This window comes from Lycium barbarum, chromosome 1 (genome assembly GCF_019175385.1).
Source record: "Lycium barbarum isolate Lr01 chromosome 1, ASM1917538v2, whole genome shotgun sequence".
Lineage (NCBI taxonomy): Eukaryota > Viridiplantae > Streptophyta > Magnoliopsida > Solanales > Solanaceae > Lycium > Lycium barbarum.
In genome coordinates this window covers 165270968-165286110 of record NC_083337.1, presented here as the reverse complement: position 1 = coordinate 165286110, position 15143 = coordinate 165270968, and the positions used below count along the sequence as shown (strand labels likewise).

At 30.5% G+C, this 15143-nt stretch overlaps 1 protein-coding gene and 1 pseudogene across 2 annotated transcripts; both read right to left on the bottom strand.

Moving 5' to 3' along the window:
- Window positions 1-1138: 1138 nt before the first annotated feature.
- On the bottom strand, window positions 1139-13450 carry LOC132604822 (bifunctional monodehydroascorbate reductase and carbonic anhydrase nectarin-3-like). Of its 2 annotated transcripts, XM_060318254.1 has the most exons (7): window positions 13292-13450; window positions 12779-12999; window positions 12585-12688; window positions 11637-11745; window positions 11380-11547; window positions 11066-11119; window positions 10182-10511 (listed from the first exon to the last, which is right to left on the bottom strand). In XM_060318254.1, the coding sequence occupies exons 1-7, from the start codon at window positions 13374-13376 to the stop codon at window positions 10416-10418; spliced, it is 837 nt and encodes a 278-aa protein (XP_060174237.1). In that variant the 5' UTR covers window positions 13377-13450; the 3' UTR covers window positions 10182-10415. The 2 variants fall into 2 exon arrangements, with proteins under 2 accessions (XP_060174238.1, XP_060174237.1); XM_060318255.1 differs by lacking the exons at window positions 10182-10511; window positions 11066-11119 and adding an exon at window positions 1139-1228.
- On the bottom strand, window positions 1647-3736 carry LOC132604849 (bifunctional monodehydroascorbate reductase and carbonic anhydrase nectarin-3-like; annotated as a pseudogene).
- Window positions 13451-15143: the final 1693 nt, after the last annotated feature.

Below are 15143 nucleotides of genomic sequence, written 5' to 3'. Positions count from 1 at the left end.
CAAGAGAAGGTGAAAAACATAGTCATTAATACGTATTAATTTCTCAATTTAATAAAAATAATTATGAAGGAAAGAGACTTTTTGATTTTTAAAAAATTTAATATAAGCTAAACTAGTAGGATGAAGGAGGAAAAAATTGCAAAAAATAAGAGAAAAAAAGATAAATAGAATCCTTCGCCATAGAGAGGTACCATTTAGGATTGACTATACCTAACTTTATATTATTTATAAATTAGGGTATGATTTCATGGAATCAAATAGGCTGTCTACATCCCTGCAATTGTTTGTTTTCCGAAGTTGACAAGATGCTCAACAAAAATAATCCCATTGAAATTTCATAGAATTGATGTATAGTCCAATTGCATCAGTTTCTCCATTGACAAGGAGAGAAGGAAAATGAAAAAAGAAAGGGAAAGTGGGTTCAGTTTTTGTAAAAAGTCAGAAAGCCCTCAAGCTTTCTATGTTTTAATTGTCTGGCAGTGGTAATTTGGTGAATCAAAAAGTGGTACATTGCTATTCTACAACCTTCATGTCGTAGGTTAGCAAAACCTATATATATATATATATACTTGAATTTCATCAACGTCTTTGTGTTTCTACTTTTTTATATTTTGACTTTCCGTAATGAAAAATTAACCCCGCCAAGTAGGAATCTATATATGTACGTCCGAATCAGGGATTGTGTGTTATTTATTTCTATATATTTCGTATTATCGTGTTATTTGAATTTTGGATGAGTCTAAGATATATCAAGGACGAGACAGATGATACAAGGATATGCAAATTGAATTTTTAATTTGTTTTAATTTTAATATATATAACTAGATCCCTCTAACAAAAGAGGAGTTTCGTTAATGAAAAAATACCAAGAAAAATCTAGAAAGGGTTTTTGTCACCTTGCTGCTGTTGATCAAAGGGCTTTAGCTACCAATATAGAGAAGTTAAATTGAAAAATGATATTTGAAAGTTGAAGTTAAACGTGCATTTTACTTGGAAAAGTATTCAAGTTTGAAGTGAATGGACACAATATATAACCAAATAAGTTTTTAAAAGAAAAAAAGTTGAAAAAAAACAATTTTTTTATGTCCACGTCATGAACATATCCTCTCTAAGAGATGATAATATAATTAGAAAGAAGATCATATTGCTAAAATTATGGGCGTAAGGAACTCACATCATGAACAGCATCTCGAAGCAATTTCATTTGTCTTCTCGTTACAGTTTTAACCTGGGAAATTGAAAAGGCAAAATGACAATAATTAAACCAAAATGAAAGTATTTATATTAGCCAGGGACAACTTCTCTGTAGCTAAACAGAAAAATTTGTCGTAATCCTAGTTAGCGACGGATTAACCTGAATAATTAAAAAATTATATTATCTACGAGCAATTTAATGACGGATTAGCAATGAAGTTGCTAGCTAATTTCAATTTCTTAATCGTGTGTTAAATTTCCTAATAAAAAGATGGGCGAATTGATTACATACCTTTCCACCAATAGTCCAGACAACCTCTTCTGGGCAAGGTGTTGTTGTTAGGGAGCCATTATATCTGTAATATTTTTGGCCGTCCAATTTTATTAGATTTGGATCAATTATTTCAATGAAGGGAAGCCTTGGCGTAACTGGTAAAGTTGCTGCCATGTGACCAGGAGGTCACGGGTTCGAGCCGTGGAAACAGCCTCTTGCAGAAATGCAAGGTAAGGTTGCGTACAATAGACCCTTGTGGTCCGGCCTTTCGCGGACCCCGCGCATTGCGGGAGCTTAGTGCACCGGGATCAATTATTCCAATGTGTCTTTATGCATCTTTTTTATCAGCAAGAGCTCTTAAATCCTTCTCTATCTGTGATTAGATGTAAATAATTAAGAATCTGAAAAATAAGACCGATCAAATTATATTGATAGTGTTACAAAACAAATTTGTGTTTACTATGGATAGAAACAAATCAGGGCATAATCCAATCTTGTAGACGAATCGAATGACAGCAATCTTCTTTCCATCGTGCGTTTCATGTACTAAATGACCCTCCATATCATACCTGCATTTAATTTGTTGGTATGTATGAATTCCTAATGCAAATATAAAGAATTAAAACAACCAAAGTTACAAAAGAAAATTAGATTAAGGTTTAAAAAGACACATATGGAGTGATGGAGGTTAGAAACTTTGTGCCAATAATTCTTCCAATCCTTGCCATTAGGGCCCCGATACTAAAGGCCCCCAAAAGTACTATCTTAAAAAATTATGTAAAACATACAGCTATTTTCAAAATTTTAACATTTTTTATATGGTTGAGAATGTACAGATAAGTGAGTAAATAATGATAATTTTTCCTCTGTGTGTACGTTCATTTACTTTTCATATTTTTGATGATTTCATCTAAGTTTCAACTCAATTTTTCTGAATTAGTTATTCCCCTTTGTGGCGTTTAATTGACATTCATGAATCAGACAATAACATTTATTTTCGTGAATTAACTATAAGAGACCTACCAAATAAGACAAGCAACCTACATTTTAAATTACATTTCTAATACACCGTCTGCATATAAGTTAACTCTATGAATATCTACTAAGTAAATCACTATGCTCTCATTGAAATCTCCCGCTGAAGTTCAGTGGCTATTCTCATTGAATGTTGGTGGGAAAAAACTAAATATTACTATATTACTAGTGTTTTCATACGGAAAAATTAGGAAGTTTCCCAACGTTTCAATGGAAACCTGTTCCCATTATGAGTTTTCCCAATGAGTTGGTTCGGTGGGAATGAGATGCGAAAATCATGTTTCATAACACAAATTTTGACTAAATATCGGTGGAAAAAACCTATGTTTCTAGTAGTATATGTAAGCTGGTGAGTATAAATTTTACCATCTATAGTATGTTCAGAAGGTGTGTGTCAATGAACTTGTTTGAGTTGATATTGAATTCCATTTATCTTCGAGTATGCTCCATATCCCATCTCAACTGCATTTATCAATTATTAATCACTCATCAGAAAGTTGTTTCAAACTTTTAATTATTAGTAGTATTGATCCACAATTTCAATTAACGTACCATTAAATCATGGCCTCTGTTTAAGAGAGTGGCCTTCGATGGTTTGTAGTATCTTTGAAGTATTCCTAAATTAGATACAACTTCAACATTTTTGTTAAGAAGATCAATTGGAGACTGCATTGTTCCATTTTTACAAGTGCCCCATTCATTTGGATGAATATCGCCCTAGTTAGCTGGTCCATTCTTCGCGTTTTCATCGTAACTAAACTCATTCTCTACAATTGCCCAAACATAGGAAAATCAAAGCTTTATAAATACACTGAATTTTTACGTTATCAACTCACATTAAAAGATAATTAAATGTAACCGTCATATATAAAAAGTCTGCACTAGTAGCCTAAAAAATAATACAAATTAAAGTACATTAATAGTGCAAATTAAAATTATTTAGACTGTTGGTATATATAAGTTGTATCCAAAAATGGAAGGCCGCCATGCACGAGCTAAAATCAAACAAGCAGAATTGAAAAAAAATTGGAGGTTCTATTTTAGATACTTTTAACGTACCAATTTCTCCAGATCTCGCAAAAAATGCACTTGAAAGGAAAAGCAAAGAAATGAGCAAGATTTTGGTTATTGCTTCCATATTCATATTATATCCTCAACTGTTGATGAAATGTTTTGTTAGTTGATGAGAAAATTTAGAGAACGTTTGGATCATATATAGGTGGGAAGTTAGACCAATGTGTAAAGCTGACGAAAAATTTTACCAAGGCAGAGGCTCAACCAACAAAAACTGTGTGAGGGTCTATTACATTTTTGCCACATGGATATGTGTGCCATCTTTACAAATGAACTAGTGAAAACAAAAGATGACAAAATAATGCATATTACAAAAGAAATGGAGGGAACAAAAAGTCATTTTCCCTCCTTTGCTAATCACACCTAACCAAAAATACACCCACAAGCGGACTAGGCGGACTAGGATTTTAAGATGCCGGGGCCACTATTATCTTAATATAAACGCCAACAAAAATTTTAATGATGATTGAGGAATAATACCGTGTCGAACCGGTCACTAAATAGCGTAGCACTGACGAAAATACAAGTAAATAGGTCAAATATGTGTAATAAATAAAATTTAACACAATGATGCAAATGAAAGAGATAGCTTAGTGGTTAAGGCTGTGCAACATGTGGTGACTGTGCAGGTTCAAATCTGGGCGAGCTCATTTAGGCTCAAAAAATAATTAAAAGTTATATTCGGGTTCGATTTAAGGTGACATATAAGGGAAGCAACAGTTGCAACCAACATGCCCCAAAGATACTTTCGTTTGTTAGAGTGCACAAATAAATATATATTAATTTCTCAAAGTATATGCATATATATATATATAAATTTTTTTTGAAGAGTGAGAGTATATATATATATATATATATATATATATATATATATATATATATATATATATATATATATATAATTTTTTTTTGAAGAGTGAGAGTGCACTTCCATGTAGGTCCGCCTCTGTCACACACCAGTACCAAAAATTTCTTTCTCAAAAGGGACACCAAAGTTATTCTTAAGAACAAGAAACTTTCTACTCTAAATGTAATAAATCTATCAACTTTCTTATTCTTTTTTCTAGAGCAGCAAGCTTTGCGCTCTAAATGTAATAAATCTATCAACTTTTTGTCATCCTTTTCTTTTTATCATTGTTTGGATCTGTACAACCACCTTCTCTTGCCAAAATTTCAAATTTTGGAAAAAAGAGAAGTTTCTCATTAATGAACCTTATTTTGTAACATCAACAAGGATGTTAATTTTTTTTTTCTTAGCATTAGCAGGGCACCAAGTTGTCAATAAAGATTTGAGCACCAATTTTCAAAGAATTTGTAAATTTAATTTTAATAGTTGAATATGTGATTTTAATAGCTGAATAGAATAAAATGAATAGGCTTAGAACTTAAAAGGAAGAACCAAGTTTTCTTGAAGAAGAGAAACGTCCAATACTTTGGTGGAAATGAGCATCGCAAAGCTAATAAAAAAGTGAACCCCACAATCCACTTACTTACAATGCATTTTTTTATAATTTATTAACTCAATTTTCTGTGGACCTAACAATCCACTTTTAATTTGGTTCAGAACTTCACATTCTCTTTCTTCTTTGTTTTATTTTATAGCTTTAAATATATAAGTGGTGCCACATATCCATGTGGCGAAAATATAATGGGCCCTCACGTAATATTTATTGGTTGAGCTTCTATCATGGTAAAACTTTTCGAAGCTACCCAAAAGAAAGTTTTGCTTTTGACTAAACTTCTCGTTAAATTTATATATACTAATACTATCATAAATTTTACACCATCATAGTAATCTACATTCTATATATAATATAAAGCTAACGCGAAAAGGTGACGTGACACATCTCTACATTTTTATTTATTTTTTTACTCATTTATTTTGAAATTTTCTCTATTTTCCCATTTATGTGCTATAAATAATAATGTATTAAAATGTTCAAAAGTCACTTATTAATTTCTTCCTAATTAACATTTTTCTCTAGCGTGTGAGCCATCTTGTAGTATTGACTTGCCATCTTAAATTGCCATTGTGTACTTCTTTTTCTCCCTCCCACTTGTAGTATTTACTTGCCTACTAAACTCCCACTATTTACTTCCTCAAATGTAACCTTTAAACACAATACTATAAATTCAACCACCATAAGTTGATTAGTGCATAACTGCTTGGCAAGCACATCTTTTGTCCAATCTATGTAGTATATGAGTATATTTTCTCCTAAGCACAAATTTAAGTTTTTTTTTTTTTTAGGTAAAACTATGATTAGAATTAGCAAATGTGACTAAGCAATGCCAATTTCTACTATTTTGTCTTGCAGGATCTAAAGCCTCTTGGATTCTCAGCAAAACTAGTATTTCTTCTATTCTATCAAGTGTATGTATTTCATCTTACTGTCAAAAAAGCATTGTATGATTGTGTTCTCCATCATTTCTATCGGGTTGGTCTAAATCAATATTTATATAGACGAACATGTATTTATAGATCAATATTGACAACTAATAACATTATTCAAGGAGTTGGACTCAATTAGTTTTGTTTAAAGTTCTTTAATTGTTATATATCTATTTGATTGTAGTTGTGTACATATTTCTTTACGATCTGCCCCAATTTTGTTATGATCAGCTGCACTAATCCTTTAGAAAAATATTTTTGTAATGTTGGTGGAGTAGCTATATCAATGTAAAATAGAAATGAAATTTTTCTGGTAAATGATAGTTTGTCAAATTTGACTGATGAACTTTTTTAGACTTTTACAAACTATTTTCCCATTTTATTTGATGCGCAACATTAAAATCATGCTATCAAAAGATAAAAGAAAAAAAAATAGATTATCTTTTGCTTTCATCTTTTTCCTTCAACAACTAATTCTCAACTAATGTACTACGATGGATCCCACATAAAGATTTTTCCTTCAACAACTAATAGATTGTCTTTTGCTTTCATCTTTTTCCTTCAACTAATTTTCAAACTAATGTACTAAGGTGGATATCACATAATGATTTTTCAATTTTTTTTCCTATGTCTAACAATTTGTTTTTATTTTTTAATTAATATGTATATTAATGTCTGCGCGCTTTGTAAAACCTTTGAAACAATTTCGACACACTTCTCCTTCTTCAGCTAAAGCATGAGAACGATGACTAATACTAAATTAAAAAATGCAATACTTCGTGAATAACCCAATCAGTATTGCGATTCACTTTTTCGAAAAATGTCATGAATATTTATAGAAACCATAAGAGAAATGCACAAAAGGAGTGGGTCCATCGGGGGTGGAGAAAGAGAGAGGGAGAGGGACGGGGACGGGGACGGGGACGGGAATGAATGTCAAAGAATAAACACAAGAAATTAAGATTTAATAACAATTTTGTTAACAATATGAAGAAAACGAAATGCTAATACGTGTGAAAATCATTTGAATTGGCCAACTAAGTAATTATTTACAAGTCTGCAACTATTTTATACCATTGATTCTTCTTTTGGATTTTCTTTTTCTGTTTTAGTTTGTTCATTCATGTATATTTTTCACTTATATTATTTTATCGTATTGTGTAATATATTTATTTTTATATACTCATTTTATGGAATTTCAAAGGAGTTTTAGATTAATAAGAAGCACCCCATAATATATGTAGATGTTTCAACTAATTATATTTGATTGTTTTAACTCAAGTTGCGTGAAGCACGGGACAATTTACTACTTATGTCTATTATAGCAGGTTACTTACTATTCTCTTTAAATTTATGTATCTTACTTTTCTTTTAATTTGTTTCGAAATTCCAGCATCCTATCTAACACGTTAAGACCATAAGGCTTAAGAGTATTTTGGTACATTACACATATATTTAGTTTAAAATCATAAGATTCAAAAGTCTCTCTTACTTAAACTTTATGCTCAATCGAACGAAGACACATAAATTAAAACGAATGTAGTATTTATTTTAGGTTATCATTGAATACTTATTAAATAGAATTGCCTACAATTATTTTTAAATGATTTTGTTGTGTACAATTGATGTCCGCGATCAACTTCTTTATTGAAAATGAATTCTCTTTTTGTTTATCAATATTTGTCTCATGCATGCCCATTTATGAATTATGACAATGTACGAGTGATGCATCATGGTTGTCAACTTGTCTATTCATGTAGCCTGGAATATTTAAAACTTTATCATTCGCCCAATTGATGTGGACATAGATAAGCGCCTATCAGGAATTAATTTTGTTTATCGTTTTCTAAGCTTGAAGCTCTGTTAATGGAGTCAAATGAAGAGAAGAGATTCTAAACTATACAAGTCTAAAATTGGCGTTGTGTGTTGAACTTTCAATTTTGTTGCGCTATTACCTGTCCCCATTCTAAAGGATAATTTTAAAAGGCACATTTTGATTTAGCTTCTAATAGTAAGAAATTTTGGAGAAAGTTCCTGCTAAATGTAATTCGTGACTTTCTGTCCTAGAAAGGAAGTATGATGTTCAATTTTAACAGCTAAATCATTAGGTTCAACAATTTTAGTACCTCATAAAAGAAGTTTTTGATTAAAATTTCTAAGAGAATACTCCCAAATGAAAGTGAATATAAATCTGGGATTTTTTTTAATTTGTGAGCAACCACCCCAAGCTTATAGCATTAATTCATCTTTTAACTTGAGTTATCTTGGTCGTCCTTATTAAAAATAAAATTCGTCCAAAGTAGTTGTCAGTTTAGAAAATCAATATATATATATATCAATTATTAGTTTTTACATTTGCCCTTACTTAAAAATGTGTGGAGAGAGATTAATGTGCTGAAAAAGATAGAAATACTAAATTGAGATAAAAGATTATGATATATAAAGCCTAAAGATAACTAGTTTCATCAGGCCCAGACTTACTCAAAATATAAAAATAGTATTTTAAATTTAAAAAGTATAATTTGTATCACATTTTTTTTTTATTTCATAATTAATATAATTTAGTGGCACGATAAACATGTCTTGTTGATAAGTCTTCATAATTATTAAAGCTTGTAATCACATAATTGGATAAGTTTGTGTAAAAATTTATTTATGAGGAAGGAAGTTTAGTTGGAGAATTAGAAAATATGAAAGGGCCTACAAGTGATTCGCTATTCTTTAAAATAACATAATTTAAAATATGCTAATAATTACAACTTGATGAAGATTATAATCCGAAAAACATTGGCATTTTTATGAATTTGTGAGCATGCAATTTCTTAGTTATTGACAATAATAAATTAATTCGGTGTTTATTAAGTCCTAATTTCACTTATAATTTCATGTAGCAAGAGTTTTTGACCAAACTCATTTTTTTTTAATCTTCTAGGACCATCTAGTACAATAAAATTCTCAATGACTTCAATTTTACAGTACAATATTTATAACATTGGTTAGAGTCTTTACATAAATTAATCCAATAATAATTGAAGTACATAAATAATGTATTCCCTCTAATCCATTTTACTTGTCATGTTTATATTTTGCATGCTCCTTAAAAAAATGCTCACTACATCCCGTTTTAATTGTCTTTTTTGCTCTTTTCACGTTCATTAATAAACATAAGTAGAAGATATTATTTATTAAGTTGCCCCTGTTTATTAAATGTTTTTTTTAGACTTGAGAAATATCAAAAAGAATTATAAGGGTATAATTGAAAAAATTGCAAATTTTAATCTTGATTATCTAAATTAATCATTATTTCAGGATAAGTATTTTTAGCTAAAGTCGTCGTTAATTTAGGACGGATGGAATATTGATTAAAATGATAATTTGACTAAATTACCTTATATATTTTTGCTCTCAATTAATATTTATCTTTCTTTCACCACATTAATCTATCTCCGTATTTAAGATCAATTATTCTTAATAACCATAACAATTAAAGTAGAATAAAAAGGGAAAATAATTTTTAATATCATACCTGAAACTTAATTTAGAACAAATCTTTATAAACATACGTATAAGCTCATTAAAGAAGCAAAGGCCAAAATGTATAACCCAAATAATGCAAAAGCTAACTCAATAAGGGGGCCTAACTGGGTCTGATTTTAAAAGAAAAGATGGGGACAAAATGGAAGCATGCAAGAAAAGTCAACACCAACAACACGTGTAGGGATGTATCTAGTCCAAATCATCAAAGAAAGAAATTACTATTTTGATCCTGTAAGGACTATAAAAAATTTGTATCCTCACTTATATATAGGAATAATGTAGTTAAATTAATCTTTTAATTAATGTTTTCAAAGGACGTGCAAAAAAAAACATGACAGTAAAATGAATCGAAGGAAGTAGATTTTATATCCAGGTGTGAAAACTCCTCTGTTTTACTACCATTGACTGAAGGTTTTCCACGTTATGGGAGAATTTAAAATGTGCCCTGTTTATCCAAAAATCTACTCCAAAAGTTGAAATTTCCTCTTTATGTTATGCAAAGTTGACGATGGATTTTGCTAATTAATTTCACTATGAAGTACATATAAATCCACGTGCCTACACACGTAATGCTGTATTATTTTCCTTGTGGGATGCTGGAACAATTGCGACCCAAATTCAAACCTCAAAAAAGTAAACAAATTCGTCCCTTTGAATTACATCCGACTTTTAACATACAAACAAATTAATACCGTGTATTTTATTACTGATACCATGTATTCAATGAGATCTCACGATACAATCATATTATCATAATATCATATTTATTCCTAGTTCTAAAGACAATTATTATCATCGTGTACTAGTAGTACAATAGACAAATAGGAATAAAGACTTTGTAGTTGGGGGGGGGGGGGGGGGGGGGGCAGGACCCTTATCAAAGAAAGACAGAAATACGTTTTGGGGAGTTTAATAAGAACTCCCTAAGCTAAAAGGCCAAGGTTTGTTGAATTTGATAGGACGTCCATTTAATGGCTGAATTGGTCTAGCGTTGGTTTCAAATTCCTGTGTTAAACATGAGAACAAAAAGTCAAGAAAACATTATCTTTGTTGTTATATATATTTACAAGTAGACTCTTCAAAAAAAGAATGTAGATTCTTGAGTTTTTAATTGAAAACCACATTTTTCGAGTCAAACAAATTGTAAATAAAAGCTAAATATAATTTTTTTGGGGTTGAAAAAACTTTCATGAAAAATTAGTGGGTGATTGGACATAAAACCAATATATAGACTAATAGAAATGATTTCTTCAAAGTAAACTAAGATGGAAGAAGAGTAGTTCTGGGCATATAAGGTAATAATTCTCCTATTCTTGATATATTTAAATTGAAAAATGATATTTGAAGTTGAAGTTAGACATGCATTTTACTTGAAAAAGTATTCAAGTTTGAAGTGAATGGACACAATATATAACCAAATAAGTTTTTGAAAGAAAAAAAGTAGACAATATATATATTTTTTTTTTTATGTCCACATCATGAACAGATCCTCTCTGAGAGATGATAGTATAATTAGAAAGAAGATCATATTGCTAAAATTATGGGCGTAAGCAACTCACATCATGAACAGCATCTTGAAGCAATTCCATTTGTCTTCTCGTTACAGTTTTAACCTGAGCAATTGAAAAAGCAAAATGACAATAATGAAACCAAAATGGAAGTATTTATATTAGCCAGGGACAACTTCTCTGTGGCTAAATAGAAAAATTCTTCGCAATCCTAGTTAGCGATGAATTAACATGAATAATTAAAAAATTATATTATCTATGAGCAATTTAATGACGGATTAGCAATGAAGTTCCTAGTTAATTTTAATTTCTTAATCATGTGTTCAATTTTCCTAATAAAAAGACGGGCGAATTTGATTACGTACCTTTCCATCAATAGTCCAGACAACCTCTTCTGTGCAAGGTGGTGTTGTTAGAGAGCCATTATACCTATAATAATTTTGGCCATCCAATTTTATTAGATTTGGATCAATTATTCCAATGTGTCTTTCTGCATCTTTTTTATCAGCAAGAGCTCTTAAATCCTTCTCTATCTGTGATTAAATGTAAATAATATCAAGAATCTGAAAAATAAAATTGGTCAAATTATACTGATAGTGTTACAAAACAAATTTGTGTTTACTATGGATAGAAACAAATCAGGGCATAATCCAATCTCGTAGACGAATCCAATGACAGCAATCTTCTTTCCATCGCGTGTTTCATGTACTAAATGACCCTCCATATCATACCTGCATTTAATTTGTTGGTAGATATGAATTCCTAATGCAAATCTAAAGAATTGAAACAACCAAAGTTACAAAAGAAAAATTAGATTAAGGTTTAGAAAGACACATATGGAGTGATGGAGGTTAGAAACTTTGTGCCAATAATTCTTCCAATCCTTGCCTTTCGGGCCTCAATACTAAAGCCCCCAAAAGTACTATCTTAAACCATTATGTAAAACATACTAGCTATTTCCAAAATTTTAACATTTTTTATATGGTTGATATTGTACAGATCAGAGACTAAATAATGATAATTTTTCCTCTCTATGTACGTTAATTTACTTTTCATATTTTTTATTATTTCATCTAAGTTTCAACTCAATTTTTCTGAATTAGTTATTTCCTGTTGCGAAGTCTAATTGACATTCATAAATCAGACAACAACATTTATTTTCGTGAATTAACTATAAGAGACCTATCAAATAAGACAAGCAACCTTTTATATATACTACATTTTAAATTACATTTCTAATACACTGTCTGCATATAAGTTAACTCTATGAATATATCACTAATAAAAAATCCCTATGTTCTCACTGAAATTTCGCACTGAAAAATGTTCTGTGGCTGTTCTCATTGAATGTTGGTGGGAAAATCCTAAATAATACTAGTGTTTTCATACGAAAAAATTATGAAGTTTTCTAGTGTTTCAATGGGAACCTGTTCCACCATGAGTTTTCCTAATGAGCTGTTTCGGTGGAAATGAGGTGGAAAATCAAGTTTTATAATACAAATTTTCACTAAATATCGGTAGGAAAAACCTCTGTCTCTAGTAGTATATATAAGCTGGTGAGTATATATACCTTTTACCATCTATAGTATGTTCGGAAGGTGTGTGCCAATGAACTTGTTTGAGTTGATATTGAATTCCATTTATCTTCAAGAATCCTCCATCATCCCACCTCAACTGCATTTATAAATTAATAATCACTCATCAGAAAGTTGTTTCAAACTTTGAATTATTAGTAGTACTGATCCACAACTTCAATTTACGTACCATTACATCATGGCCTCTATTTAAGAGAGTGGCCTTCGATGGTTTGTAGTATCTTTGAAGCATTCCTAAATTAGATACAACTTCAACATTTTTGTCAAGAAGATCAATTGGTGACTGCATTGTTCCATTTTTACAGGTGCCCCATCGATTTGGATGAATATCGCCCCAGTTAGCTGGTCCATTCTTCGCGTTTTCATCGTAACTAAACTCACTCTCATCATCTACGATTGCCCAAACATAGAAAAATCAGAGCTTTATAAATAAATTGAATTTTTACATTATCAACTCACGTAAAAAGATAATTAAATGTAACCGTCATATATAAAGAGTGTGCATTAATAGCCTAAAAAATAATATAGATTAAAGTACATTAATATCGCAAATTAAAATTATTTAGACCGTTGGTATATATAAGTTATATCCAAAAATGAAAGGCCCCCATGCACGAGCTAAAATCAAACGAGCAGAATTTAAAAAACACTAAAGGTTCTATTTCAGATACTTTTAACGTACCAACTTCTCCAGATCTTGCAAGAAATGCACTTGAAAGGAAAAGCAAAGAAATGAACAAGATTTTGGATATTGCTTCCATATTCATATTATACCCTCAACTATCGATGAAACTTTTTGTTAGTTGATGAGAAAATTTAGAGAGCGCTTGGGATCATATATAGGCGGGAAGTTAGGCCAATGTGTGAAGCTGACGAATAAATTTATCATGGTAGAGGATCGACTAACAAGTGTGAGGGTCCATTACATTTTTGCCACATGGATATGTGGGCCATCTTTACAAATGAACTAATGAAAACAAAAGATGACAAAATAGTGCATAGTACAAAAGAAATGGAGGGAACAAAAGGTCATTTTCCCTCCTTTGCTGATCACACCTCACCAAAGTTACACCAGTACGATTTTTTTTATTTTTTTTTTCTCAAAGAGACGCCATAGCTATTCTCAAGAACAAGAAACTTTCTACTCTAAATGTAATAAATCTATCAACTTTCTTATTCTTTTTTCTAAAACAGCAAACTTTGTACTCTAAATGTAATAAATCTATCAACTTTTTGTCATCCTTTTCTTTTTATCATTGTTTTGATCTGTACAACCACCTCCTCTTGCTAAAAGTTCAAATTTTGGAAAAAAGAGAAGTTTCTCATCAATGAACCTTATTTCGTAACATCAACAAGGATGTCAATTTTTTTTCTTAGCATTAGCAGGACACCAAGTTGTCAATAAAGATTTGAGCACCTATCTTCAAAGAATTTGTATATTTAATTTTAATAGCTAAATAGAATAGAATGAATAGGCTTAGAACATAAAAGGAAGAACCAGGTTTTCTTGAAGAAGAGAAACATCCAGTAGTGAACCCCACAATCCACCTACTTTCAATGTATTTTTTATAATTTATTAACTCAATTTTTTGTGGACCCAACAATCCACTTTTAATTTGGTTCAGAACTTCACTTTCTCTTTCCTCTTTGTTTTATTTTATAGCTTTAAATATATAAATGAGCCCACATATTCATGTGGCAAAAGTATAATGCACCCTCACACGACTTTTGTTTGTTTAGCCTCTACAATGGTAGAATTTTTCGAAGCTAACCAAAAAAAAAAGTTGCTTTTGACTAAACTTCTCGTTAAATTTATATGTACTGATAGTATCATAAATTTACACCATCATTGTAATCTATATTCTATATATAATATAAAATTAGGCATAGACAAAGTGATATGACATCTTTCTATGACTTCCATTCCTATGTTTTGTTTTTTTATTTTTTTGGAATTTTCTCTATTTTCCCATTTATGTGCTATAAATAATAGTGTATTAAAAAGTTCAAAAGTTACTTACTAATTTCTTCCTAATTAACATTTTTCTCTAACGTATGAGCCATGTTGTAGTATTTACTTGCATCCTAAATTACCATTATGTACTTCTTTTCTCTCTCCCACTTGTAGTATTTACTTGCCTAGTAAACTCCCACTATTTACTTCCTAGAATGTAACCTTTAAACCCAAAACTATCAATCCAACGACCATAAGTTGATTAGTGCATAACTGCTTGGCAAGTAGTTATACATGAGTATACTTTCTTCCGAGTACAAATTTAAGTTTTTCTTTTCTTTTACGTTAAACTATGATTAGAATTAGCAAATGTGACTGAGCATTGCCAATTTCTACTATTCTAAAGCCTCTTGGATTCCCAGCAAAACCAGCATTTTTTCTATTCTATCAAGTGTATGTATTCCATCTCACAGTCGAAAAAGCATTGTATGATTGTGTTCTCCATCATCTCTATCGGGTGGTCTGAATCAATATTTATATAGATGAACATGTATTTATAGATCAATATTGACAACTAATA

Bases quoted from the DNA above. Each gene is read 5' to 3' on its own strand.
- LOC132604822 (XM_060318254.1), bottom strand. From the start codon at position 13,376: ATGAATATGGAAGCAATATCCAAAATCTTGTTCATTTCTTTGCTTTTC. The intron at 13,000-13,291 runs GTACGTTAAAAG...GGGCAATCGTAG, and splicing joins TGCAAGATCTGGAGAAGTTG to ATGATGAGAGTGAGTTTAGT. The intron at 11,120-11,379 runs GTACGTAATCAA...TCAATTGCTCAG, and splicing joins TCTGGACTATTGATGGAAAG to GTTAAAACTGTAACGAGAAG.